The 12,969-nt window shown below is 38.0% G+C and overlaps 2 protein-coding genes and 1 long non-coding RNA gene across 4 annotated transcripts in view; 1 reads left to right on the top strand and 2 right to left on the bottom strand.

Moving 5' to 3' along the window:
- LOC117401785 (scavenger receptor cysteine-rich type 1 protein M160-like) overlaps window positions 1-1,160 on the bottom strand; it is a 5,837-nt gene extending 4,677 nt beyond the window's left edge. Inside the window, exon 1 of one of the 2 annotated variants that reach the window (XM_059017183.1) lies at window positions 703-1,160. In XM_059017183.1, coding sequence (XP_058873166.1) covers window positions 703-751 — 49 coding nt within the window. In that variant the 5' untranslated portion in view covers window positions 752-1,160. The remainder of the gene's footprint in view (window positions 1-702) is intronic. The other variant, XM_059017184.1, reaches the window with a different exon arrangement.
- A 5,607-nt stretch (window positions 1,161-6,767) lies between these two features.
- Window positions 6,768-9,266, top strand: LOC131723404 (uncharacterized). Its single transcript, XM_059017163.1, has 5 exons — window positions 6,768-6,891; window positions 7,180-7,434; window positions 7,785-8,075; window positions 8,455-8,562; window positions 8,795-9,266. Exons 1-5 carry the CDS (start codon window positions 6,819-6,821, stop codon window positions 8,842-8,844), a joined length of 777 nt encoding a protein of 258 aa, XP_058873146.1. The 5' UTR covers window positions 6,768-6,818; the 3' UTR covers window positions 8,845-9,266.
- Window positions 7,164-8,457, bottom strand: LOC131723405 (uncharacterized). The gene is made up of 3 exons (XR_009320261.1): window positions 8,321-8,457; window positions 7,760-8,054; window positions 7,164-7,283 (listed from the first exon to the last, which is right to left on the bottom strand). It is a non-coding gene; the product is annotated as an uncharacterized LOC131723405 (long non-coding RNA).
- Window positions 9,267-12,969: the final 3,703 nt, after the last annotated feature.

Genomic DNA, 12,969 nt, shown 5'->3' with positions numbered 1-12,969 from the left:
TCACTCGAATTTCGAGTCATGGAAAACCTCTGTCACTCGAATTTCGAGTCATGGAAACCTCAGTCACTCGAATTTCGAGTCATGGAAAACCTCTGTCACTCGAATTTCGAGTCATGGAAACCTCAGTCACTCGAATTTCGAGTCATGGAAAACCTGTCACTCGAATTTCGAGTCATGGAAAACCTGTCACTCGAATTTCGAGTCATGGAAACCTCAGTCACTCGAATTTCGAGTCATGGAAAACCTCAGTCACTCGAATTTCGAGTCATGGAAAACCTCAGTCATTGAAATTCTCTGTAAACCATCAGACAGCATTTTTTTCTGGGACTTAACGTAACAGCCAATCACGTTTCTAAGTTTGCGTATCCTATGATTTCATTGGCTACTGCGAATGTCAATCAACTGAAAACAAAAACTGGACCCATAATTGTACTAATAATTGTCTTAGTATAATTTCTTAGCAGACGCCCTTATCCAGGGCGACTTACAATCGTTACAAGATATCACATTATTTTACATACAATTACCCATTTATACAGTTGGGTTTTTACTGGAGCAATCTAAGTAAAGTACCTTGCTCAAGGGTACAGCAGCAGTGTCCCCCCCCACCTGGGATTGAACCCACGACCCCCCGGGATAATATGATATTCCATAATACTCCAATGTTTAAGTTTTCAACATTAAATTACATTAAAAACTCACCAATAACCGGCAACAAGACAAGAGTCCAAAATATAAGGAGTGACGTCATTTTTATAGCAATCAGCACTGTGAAACGTTTCTTTGCTTGAATCTGAATTTTACAGAAACAGCAAACTGATTCCCAATCGATCTGCTGTCCAATGTTAAATCAAACCACAAAATGCGTGTCAGATTATTTTAGGACAGAAAAGCGCTGCTCTCAGTCGTTGTTTGAGCAACTGGTATCTGATTAGACGAGGAAGTAACGCTTAGCCTTTTTAGATGCTCAGAATACTAAATGGGTGTTTTTAGCAGCTAAACCAGAATAAGGAAGGAAGTTTAGTTGCTTAAGAAGACTTACTAGACTAGAATATAGTTTTAAAAATGTATTTTGTTTACACCAAGTGCCTGCGACAATTATCGAAGTACTACTATATTTTCTTAGATTTAACACAAAAAATGTCATTTTTCCTCCGTCCCAGATTTAGCTTAATACATAAATGTTAATAAAGACACAGTTAATACTTTTAAATGCGTGCTGTGTCAGATATCATTTATAAATATTAAAAACGAGCATCACAGATTCAGCATTTCAAGTCAATATGCCAATTATCTTGGTCGTTTACAATTAAATCTGAAAACAACAAAAATCTGGACTTTATTTATTTATTTTTTTTTTTTTGCAAAATAAATATTTATTTTGCCTGCTAACTCAGAAGCTAACATGCAAATGAGTCCCCGCAATTAATTTTTTTTCCAGATTTAATTGGCATATTGACTTTAAACGATGAATTTGTGATACACATTTCCAATATTCATAAATTATATCTGAAAGTACACATCTCAAAAGTTTGAACTGTGTTTCTGTTACTATTAATGTATTAATGTAATATATATATATATATATATATATATATATATATATTTATATATATATATATATATATATATATCCCATAATACTCAAACAAAAACTAAAACATGCTTGAAACTCCTCAATTTGCAAGTTCAACATTAAATTAAATTAAATTAAATTAAAAACTCACCAATAACCGGCAACAAGACAAGAGTCCAAAATATAAGGAGTGACGTCATTTTCATAGAAATCAGCATTGTGAAACGTTTCTTTGCTTGAATCTGAAGTTTACAGAAACAGCAAACTGATTCCCAATCGATCTGCTGTCCAATGTTAAATCAAACCACGAAATGCGTGTCAGATTATTTTAGGACAGAAAAGCGCTGCTCTCAGTCGTTGTTTGAGCAACTGGTATCTGATTAGACGAGGAAGTAACGCTTAGCCTTTTTGGATGCTCAGAATAATAATGTGTCGTTTTTAGCAGCTAAGAGGAAGGAAGTTTAGTTGCTTAAGAAGACTTGCTGGAAAACACGACTTTAAAAGGTTTTTAGTTTCCACCAGTCTTAAATTCCGCTTTAATCAAAGTGCCTACGAGAATTACTGAAGGACTATTATGCTGTTCTTAGTTCTTAGTTCTAGTTTTGTGTGTTCTCCTTTTATATATATCAAAAAAAAATAAAAGAGGATTTTTGAGCAGACTTTGATACAAAGAGCTTACACCTGTCCTCTACCAATCCCCATCGTTATCCTGTTTTAATAGCTGATATGGGCAGAGGGCTTGAAATGTAAGGTGTCTGATGTTACAACTGACCCCATGGCCAGGGTCAATGTAACATTCTGTGAAGAATAATTAAATAAACAGCAATGCCTTTAATTTAACTCAACAATTGAATGTTTTATTGCATAAGATCAATTTTCTCATGAAGCAAATATGTTTGTTTTTATTGAACTCAAAAACTGAATATCTTTATTGAAAAATAAAACTGTTCACATAAGGCCATTTTTTTTTGTCCTACTTTTAAAATTTTTTAAACATCCCTAAAATTATAGGCCTTATCTAGCAAGACTAGTTGCTCGGAGTCACAATTGTGATAGATGAACATTTTGTTTCCTTCAATACAAGAGTCATGTGCCCAAATATGGTTCAGCTAATGGTGTATGTGGTCAATTGTAACACGTGTTACAACTGACCCCAACCCAGGGAGCCGTTACTAAACCTCATGTTCCAGCAAGAAGCAGCAAAACTATGAGCAATCATTTGTGTCAGTTATAAGTACAGAAATCAGGGATGAGAATGTGAAATGCCTGGATCCATAAACTGGATAACACAGGGATATATCACAAAAAGGAAACTGTGGGAAAAAATATACTCTGCTAGGTCAAAAATTGATTTTTGTAGATAAAATCTCAGGGCTCTGGACTCTTGACCAGAGGGTCGTGGGTTCAATCCCAGGTGGGGGACACTGCTGCTGTACCCTTGAGCAAGGTACTTTACCTAGATTGCTCCAGTAAAAACCCAGCTGTATAAATGGGTAATTGTACGTAAAAATAATGTGATATCTTGTAACAATTGTAAGTCGCCCTGGATAAGGGCGTCTGCTAAGAAATAAATAATAATAATAATAATAATAATAATAATAATAATAATAATAATAATAGCTAACGTCTTACCTGGTTCTGTCTTCTGTTACACCATAAAATACATGCAGCCCTGTTAAATATAAAAAGGTAATGTGGAATAAAACAGAATGGACAATCCGGAGAAAGGTGACAGCGTCTGAAAACAGCCACAGGGTGTTAGAAAAGACGTTTTCTATTCTCGGGTCTCTGAACACAACACGCGTTTGTCTATAAAAACATATACGTGGCGTTGCTTGCTGTTTGCTTTGAGGTTAATTTACACGCGCACATGCTAGCTGAAAACATACAGCATAGATTATTACAGCAAACGATGTGGTTGAGGACCTTTCAAAGCTTGGTTCTGATGTTTCCCATGATAATGAGGCTAATCTATGATCACACTGTAGGAATCTTAAGCAAGCAATCGGCAGAAAGGCACAAGTTAAATGACCTAATTTCGGTAAGTTTTAGTTAGTCTTACGTTTCATGCAGAATCTAGCTTTATCTAAATAATTAATAACCAGTAATGTACAATTTACTATACAATAATACTAATAAACTGGAATATCTTTAAACAAAACTATGCAGCCCATACAACAAGGTACAGAAAACGAGAGAGAGAGAGAGAGAGAGAGAGAGAGAGAGAGAGAGAGAGAGAGAGAGAGAGAGAGAGAGAGAGAGAGAGATTACAAAATAAGTGTACCGGAAGATGTTGGATTTCGATAATGTCAGCAGGTTTCATTCGACTTTATGAAGCAAAATTAATTAATTCTATAGGGTGATGCTAAACTTTTGGGCACAGTGTGGATATAACTTGAATTATCGGTCCATACGAACTTAGTGGGGCTTCTATGGTAGCCTTCTGATAAAAAAAAAAAAAAAAATGAAGTAGCGTCAATTCTAATTGGTTTTTCATTTTTTTAACCACCTTTTACTATTTATGGTGTACTGTAACATAACCCAGAACCACTGCGAAGGATTGCAAACACCGTTAAGAGAAATACAAATGACAATTGAAGTCACTTATCCTTTAAATACATGCTCCATCGCTCTTGCTTGTCTGCGTAATGGCTATTTTTTTGTCCCTAGCTTTTATGAAAGACTTTTTTGTTGCTGTTGTTATTGTTTAGACGAATTTCTGCCCACCTCCGTCAGTTTAATGTGTAAAATAAGTTGTTTGAACTAAAATTAATTTAGTTTAAGAAACGTGCATAGTAGAGGAGACCGGGGACTGTTCTAACAAGGGACAGTTGTGAGATTTTGAATTCCTCCAGTCAGGTCTCTGTCTGCCCGCGGATGAGAAGCGGTCTGGGCCAAAGCCCTGAGATTTTATCTACAAAAATCGATTTTTGACCTAGCAGAGTATATTTTTTCCCACAGTTTCCTTTTTGTGATATATCCCTGTGTTATCCAGTTTATGGATCCAGGCATTTCACATTCTCATCCCTGATTTCTGTACTTATAACTGACACAAATGATTGCTCATAGTTTTGCTGTTTCTTGCTGGAACATGAGGTTTAGTAACGGCTCCCTGGGTTGGGGTCAGTTGTAACACGTGTTACAATTGACCGCATACACCATTAGCTGAACCATATTTGGGCACATGACTCTTGTATTGAAGGAAACAAAATGTTCATCTATCACAATTGTGACTCCGAGCGACGTATTCTTGCTAGATAAGGCCTATAATTTTAGGGATGTTAAAAAGTTTTAAAAGTAGGACAAAAAAAATGGCCTTATGTGAACAGTTTTATTTTTCAATAAAGATATTCAGTTTTTGAGTTCAATAAAAACAAACATATTTGCTTCATGAGAAAATTGATCTTATGCAATAAAACATTCAATTGTTGAGTTAAATTAAAGGCATTGCTGTTTATTTAATTATTCTTCAGAGAATGTTACATTGACCCTGGCCATGGGGTCAGTTGTAACATCAGACACCTTACATTTCAAGCCCTCTGCCCATATCAGCTATTAAAACAGGATAACGATGGGGATTGGTAGAGGACAGGTGTAAGCTCTTTGTATCAAAGTCTGCTAAAAAATTCTCTTATTTTTTTGACATAGATATATATATATATAGATAGATAGATAGATAGATAGATAGATAGATAGATAGATATAAAGGGGAAAACACAAAACTAGAACTAATAACTGAGAACAGCATAATAGTCCTTCAATAATTCTCGTAGGATTAAAGTGGAATTTAAGACTGGTGGAAACTAAAAACTTTTTAAAGTCGTGTTGTCCAGCAAGTCTTCTTAAGCAACTAAACTTCCTTCCTCTTAGCTGCTAAAAACGACACATTATTATTCTGAGCATCCAAAAAGGCTAAGCGTTACTTCCTCGTCTAATCAGATACCTGTTGCTCAAACAACAACCAAGAGCAGCGCTTTTCTGTCCTAAAATAATTTGACACGCATTTCGTGGTTTGATTTAACATTGGACAGCAGATCGATTGGGAATCAGTTTGCTGTTTCTGTAAACTTCAGATTCAAGCAAAGAAACGTTTCACAATGCTGATTTCTATGAAAATGACGTCACTCCTTATATTTTGGACTCTTGTCTTGTTGCCGGTTATTGGTGAGTCTTTAATTTAATTTAATTCAACGTTGCACTTGCAAATTGAGGAGTTTCAAGCATGTTTTAGTTTTCCATTGACTTTAGAATAGATTCTGTAGAATTTCACCGACCTTCAGTTTTGCCTGATTAATACCGAGTAACTTATAGAGGCTGTGTGGTCCAGTGGTTAAAGAAAAGGGCTTGTAACCAGGAGGTCCCTGGTTCAAATCCCACCTCAGCCACTGACTCATTGTGTGACCCTGAGCAAGTCAATTAACCTCCTTGTGCTCCGTCTTTCGGGTGAGACGTAGTTGTAAGTGACTCTGCAGCTGATGCATAGTTCACACACCCTAGTCTCTGTAAGTCGCCTTGGATAAAGGCGTCTGCTAAATAAACTAATAATAATAATAACTTAGACAACAACAACAGTTCCTGGTGTTAACTTGTGTACAGTTTTAATAAAAGTGTAACTTAATTGAAAAACTGTTGGTTATCCCAGAGTAAGTTACAACAAAAATAGTAAATAAATAAATAATAACTAAAATAAAATAAAGTCAAATAATAAATAAAGAATAACATTTGAAGTAATTTTCTCTTTAGGCTATTTTACGCGGGAAGTTAATCTTTCTCGTGCAGCATTTGTCATTGTATTTTATCTCCCAATTCAGTCCTGGGCCTCTCTGAAGCAGAATCCGACATTATTGTGCAGAATTGAGCGGTGCTGGTTTTGTGACGTGGATTGTAATGTCTCATTTTACTCGTGATATGAGAGCTGGGTTTGTTACACTTTTTGGTGATGAGAAAAAGTTGCAAGTGGATTGTGAAACGTTGATTTAATATCCTGTGTTTAACCTCAGACAGCTCAGACGTCATTCGGGTCAATGTGACTATGTTCTGCTCTGGGAGAGTCGAGGTTTATCATGGTGGTGATGTGTGGACAGTGTGTGATGATGACTGGGACATGAGCGATGCCCAGGTTGTGTGCAGAGAGCTGGGCTGTGGAGACGCTGTATCTGCTCCAGGAAATGCAGCGTTTGGAAGAGGGACTGGTCCTATCTTGGTGTATAATGCAACATGCACAGGGTCTGAGTCCTCTCTCATGCAATGTGTAAATCCGAGTCTCGGAAGAGATCAATGCAACCATGGAGAGGATGCTGGAGTTGTTTGTTCAGGTAGAAAACTTTTTTTTTTCTTTGAGTCGACACAAATACTGTAAACACTCATAAATTAAAACACATTTTTCGATGCATTTGCCAAGTCCATGTAATCATGTATTATAATAGCTGATCATCACACTGTATACTTGCCAATACAACAGTATAAAAACGAAGGATTTGAAGAGGTCCCTTTAACTTGAAGCCGATAAATCTTTATTTTTGGTTTCAATTGTGTATATTGTTAGTAAGTGTGACAACATCTTCGTTTGAGAGATAAACATGAATGTTGCTTTCTTTGTCCAGATTCCTCAATGAAACCTAACCTAACAGTGAATCTTGTGAAATCGGGTGAACTGTCTCTTCAGTGCCGGTGGTCCGGTGAAATGCGACGCAAAGACATCTTTCTCCTGAATAAAAATAAAACGAGAGTGGATATGAGACCCAAGGACACATTTTACATCAAAACAGAGACAAGCAATAGCGGGAACTACACGTGCTTTGTCCGCAAAAGAGGACAGTCTTCAAATACCAGCAACTCTCAACAAATCACAATAATAGGTAAGTGAGCTATTTCTGTTTTCATTTTTATAGTTGTTTTTTTGTTTGCGCCACACTTGAGAGGGCTTGACCCCTGATATACGCACGCACGCACACACGCACCGACACGCACGCACACACACACACACACAGGTAGCGACACGCACACGCACACAGGTACCGACACGCACGCACGCACGCACGCACACACACACAGGTACCGACACGCACGCACGCACACGCACACACACACACACACACAGGTACCGACACGCACGCACGCACACACACACACACACACACAGGTACCGACACGCACGCACGCACGCACAAACACACTCCTCACCATCTGTGTTGCGTCTCTCTCCTAGCTCCTCCCACTCTGTCTGTGAACAGCTCTGTGTCTGGGAGAGGAGCGGATGTGACTCTGCAGTGCAGCCTCAGCAGCTCCTATCAGAGCCCTGGCTCGTTTATTCTTTACCGGGACCGCGAGGCGGTGCTGGAGCAGGGCGTGCCGGGAGGAGACCAGAGCTGCACCTTCAACCTCACCCGCACCACCACACACGGACAGCAGGGGGAGTACTCGTGCCGCTATTGCACACAGTCACCGACCGGATGGGTGTTCACAGAACTATCTGCACCTGTGAACATACCTGCACATGGTAAGCTATGGTGTGGATATAAAACCAATTCAACTTGAATCTGCCGTTGTTAATTAAAGAACTGGCGTACATCAATCTGTATTTCAAACAACCACCCAGGCTACTGTTTTTACCGGCGCTGTACCTAGCATTGTAATATCGTTTTCTACAGTGTCCCCATAGCGGTGATATTTATCATATACGCACCGCATAACCACCGTGTGTGCGCTTTGCACACCTCGCTGGTAGTCTTCTATATCTCATACCTTTAACAGAAACGCGTTGCTAGCTTCCTTTAAGTTTTCAGCTCGATTGCTTTGTGGGTGTTGTGCAGCCTCAGTCTCAGGGTCGCACGTTGCTAATCGTTTTCTTCACCCTACCTCCCCCCCGGCTCTGCCAGACCTCTCCAGCTCCACTTTCTCCACGATTTACACTGGATTCCTTCTCTGTGGTTTGATTGGAATGATCACGGCTGTGCTCGTGACAGAAGTGACGTCAAGGCGTAGAGGTAAGAGCGCAGACTTTATGCGCTGTGTCGGTAATGACGTCATTCTTTTAGTTGTCTGAATTAGGAGTTACCTTAGTCTCAATAATAATAATAATAATAATAATAATAATAATAATAATAATAATAATACACAGTTAAAGAAAAGTCTTGATCATAATTACCGACACAACCAATCAATGAGTTCTTATTAAAATTTGACCTGATCAAGAATGTATTTTTTTTTTCTTAACAGGGGATTCTAGCAAAAGCGATGGTGTGGATCTCAGTGTGGTTTGCTCATAATCCAGCTCGTCGTTTGTTTTGCTTTACCTAACTGTCCCTCATACTGGCAAACAGCAGCTTTAGTGTTTTAGTTTCATAATAAAAATCTCCCCTAGTAAAAGCACAGCAAAGTGTATTAAACCATAAAACGTGGTAAAGCATAGGGATGCATTGTAAAGCACAGAGAGGTCTGGTAAAGCATAGGGAAGCATTGTGGAGCACAGAGAGGTCTGGTAAAGCATAGGGAAGCATTGTAAAGCACAGAGAGGTCTGGTAAAGCATAGGGAAGCATTGTAAAGCACAGAGAGGTGTGGTAAAGCATAGGGAAGCATTGTAAAGCACAGAGAGGTGTGGTAAAGCATAGGGAAGCATTGTAAAGCACAGAGAGGTCTGGTAAAGCATAGGGAAGCATTGTAAAGCACAGAGAGGTGTGGTAAAGCATAGGGAAGCATTGCAAAGCACAGAGAGGTCTGGTAAAGCATAGGGAAGCATTGTAAAGCACAGAGAGGTCTGGTAAAGCATAGGGAAGCATTGTAAAGCACAGAGAGGTCTGGTAAAGCATAGGGAAGCATTGTAAAGCACAGAGAGGTCTGGTAAAGCATAGGGAAGCATTGTAAAGCACAGAGAGGTCTGGTAAAGCATAGGGAAGCATTGTAAAGCACAGAGGTCTGGTAAAGCATAGGGAAGCATTGTAAAGCACAGAGAGGTCTGGTAAAGCATAGGGAAGCATTGTAAAGCACAGAGAGGTCTGGTAAAGCATAGGGAAGCATTGTAAAGCACAGAGAGGTGTGGTAAAGCATAGGCAAGCATTGTGGAGCACAGAGAGGTCTGGTAAAGCATAGGCAAGCATTGTAAAGCACAGAGAGGTCTGGTAAAGCATAGGGAAGCATTGTAAAGCACAGAGAGGTCTGGTAAAGCATAGGCAAGCATTGTAAATCATAGAGAGGTGTGGTAAAGCATAGGGAAGCATTGTAAAGCACAGAGAGGTCTGGTAAAGCATAGGGAAGCATTGTAAAGGACAGAGAGGTCTGGTAAAGCATATTAAAAAACAAACCATGGTAAACTAACCCTTATAAAAGTTTGCCATAGTAAAAGCACAGCAAAGTGCAATAAGGCATAAAACGTGGTAAAACATAGGCAAGCATTGTAAAGCATTGTGTGAGGTCTCCTGCTTTTTAATATACTGTTCTCTGCTTATAATTCTGACTCTTTCTTCATATACCAAGCTGGATTGCACAGTCAAGTATTGCTGCCAAAAAATAGATAACAGACCTCTTGCCAACTTTTATACAGACCAAAACCTGGAGATATACTTATAATAGGATTCCTACAAAGCCCTCAGAGATATCCGCTGGGGACCCCCAATCTCCGAACCTCAGGGGTTACAGCTTAGCCATGCTGTGGAAGTGTTTGTATCAGAGATACCCCCCTGTGCATCACTGCGGTGAAGCAGAAGTGAGCACCCACATCGCTGCGTTTCTCAGCCAGGCCAAGGAGCTGCTCACCTGAGCTGATCACAAACACCCTCCCCTGGGACAACACCTCGCTATGTACAATCCCAACCCCCGAAAATCACCAAGGACGCCCCAAGAAACCCAGAAAGACAGATGAAGGTGGTGAGATCGAGCCAGGCTTTCCATTCAGCAGGAATTCTATAATGAAATGTTTTTTTAATTATTATTATTAGTATTATTATTATTTGTCTTGTCACTGTTGATGCAAAGTAGTGGTCCTATTGAACAAGAATGTGAATTTTGTATTGATTTTTGTAATGGCAGGGTAATATATAGGCTTTTAACATGACAGGTAAACATGTGCTCTTGCAATATTAAAATAAAAAAATCAAAACAAATACAGTATAGAATATATTATACATATTTCAGAGGCGAGATCAGCCAATCTTTATACTAGTGCGCGGCACCGCCATCTAGTGCAGAATTAGTGTATTACCAGCAAAAACAGAAGGAAACTTGATTGCTTCCAAGCGGCAGATCACTAGACGCGCTTCTAAGGTTGGGTTGATCTAGGCTGAACGAATCAAATCATAGAAAAAACAGAATTTGAGGCATTGTAATTACATCTGAAGCTAATTGTAATCCATGTAATCCATCTGTCCAACTTTAAATAATTTCTGCGCCATGCAATTCCATCAATGTACACCAGATGGCGCCTTTTCACATTTTCCCTTTTCTGTGACTGAATTTTGATTTAGTTTATGTATCGTGCATATTCATAACGAGGTATTACATTCTGTTTGTGCTTTATATATGCTTAAACATATTTTGAATTATTATTATTATTATTATTATTATTATTATTATTATTATTGGTATTGAGAGAGAGAGAGAGAGAGAGAGAGAGAGAGAGAGAGAGAGATCATGTTAAGGTACTTTTTTTTTGAGCTGTCTGTGCCAAAGCCCTGAGATTTGATCTAACATTGATTTTTGACCTAGCAGAGTATATTTTTTCCCACAGTTTCCTTTTTGTGATATATCCCTGTGTTATCCAGTTTATGGATCCAGGCATTTCACATTCTCATCCCTGATTTCTGTACTTATAACTGACACAAATGATTGCTCATAGTTTTGCTGTTTCTTGCTGGAACATGAGGTTTAGTGACGGCTCCCTGGGTTGGGGTCAGTTGTAACACGTGTTACAATTGACCCCATACACTATTAGCTGAACCATATTTGGGCACATGACTCTTGTATTGAAGGAAACAAAATGTTCATCTATCACAATTGTGACTCCGAGCGACTAGTCTTGCTAGATAAGGCCTATAATTTTAGGGATGTTAAAAAGTTTTTTAAAAAATGGCCTTATGCGAACAGTTTTATTTTTCAATAAAGATATTCAGTTTTTGAGTTCAATACAAACAAACATATTTGCTTCATGAGAAAATTGATCTTATGCAATAAAACATTCAATTGTTGAGTTAAATTAAAGGCATTGCTGTTTATTTAATTATTCTTCACAGAATGTTACATTGACCCTGGCCATGGGGTCAGTTGTAACATCAGACACCTTACATTTCAAGCCCTCTGCCCATATCAGCTATTAAAACAGGATAACGATGGGGATTGGTAGAGGACAGGTGTAAGCTCTTTGTATCAAAGTCTGCTAAAAAAAAATTTTGACATAGATATATATATATATATATATATATATATATATATATAGATAGATAGATAGATAGATAGATAGATAGATAGATAGATAGATAGATAGATAGATAGATAAAGGGGAAAACACAAAACTAGAACTAATAACTGAGAACAGCATAATAGTCCTTCAATAATTCTCGTAGGCACTTTGATTAAAGTGGAATTTAAGATTGATGGAAACTAAAAACTTTTTAAAGTCGTGTTGTCCAGCAAGTCTTCTTAAGCAACTAAACTTCCTTCCTCTTAGCTGCTAAAAACGACACATTATTATTCTGAGCATCCAAAAAGGCTAAGCGTTACTTCCTCGTCTAATCAGATACCAGTTGCTCAAACAACGACTAAGAGCTGCGCGTTTCTGTCCTAAAATAATTTGACACGCATTTCGTGGTTTGATTTAACATTGGACAGCAGATCGATTGGGAATCAGTTTGCTGTTTCTGTAAACTTCAGATTCAAGCAAAGAAACGTTTCACAGTGCTGATTTCTATGAAAATGACGTCACTCCTTATATTTTGGACTCTTGTCTTGTTGCCGGTTATTGGTGAGTTTTTAATTTAATTTAATTTAATTTAATTTAATTTAATTCAATGTTGAACTTGCAAATTGAGGCGTTTCAAGCATGTTTTAGTTTTTGTTTGAGTATTATGGGGTATATATTCAAATATTACATTAATACATTAATAGTAACAGAAACACCGTTCAAACTTTTGAGATGTGTACTTTCAGATATAATTTATGAATATTGGAAATGTGTATCACAAATTCATCGTTTAAAGTCAATATGCCAATTAAATCTGGGGGAAAAAAATTAATTGCGGGGACTCATTTGCATGTTAGCTTCAGAGTTAGCTGGCAAAATAAATATTTATTTTGCAAAAAAAAAAAAAAATGTCCAGATTTTTTTTGTTTGTTTTCAGATTTAATTGCAAACGACAAAAATAATTGGCATATTGACTTGAAATGCTGAATCTGTGATGCTCGT

This window comes from Acipenser ruthenus, chromosome 55 (assembly GCF_902713425.1).
Source record: "Acipenser ruthenus chromosome 55, fAciRut3.2 maternal haplotype, whole genome shotgun sequence".
NCBI classification, from domain to species: Eukaryota; Metazoa; Chordata; class Actinopteri; order Acipenseriformes; family Acipenseridae; genus Acipenser; species Acipenser ruthenus.
This window is presented reverse-complemented; position numbering and strand designations above follow the sequence as displayed.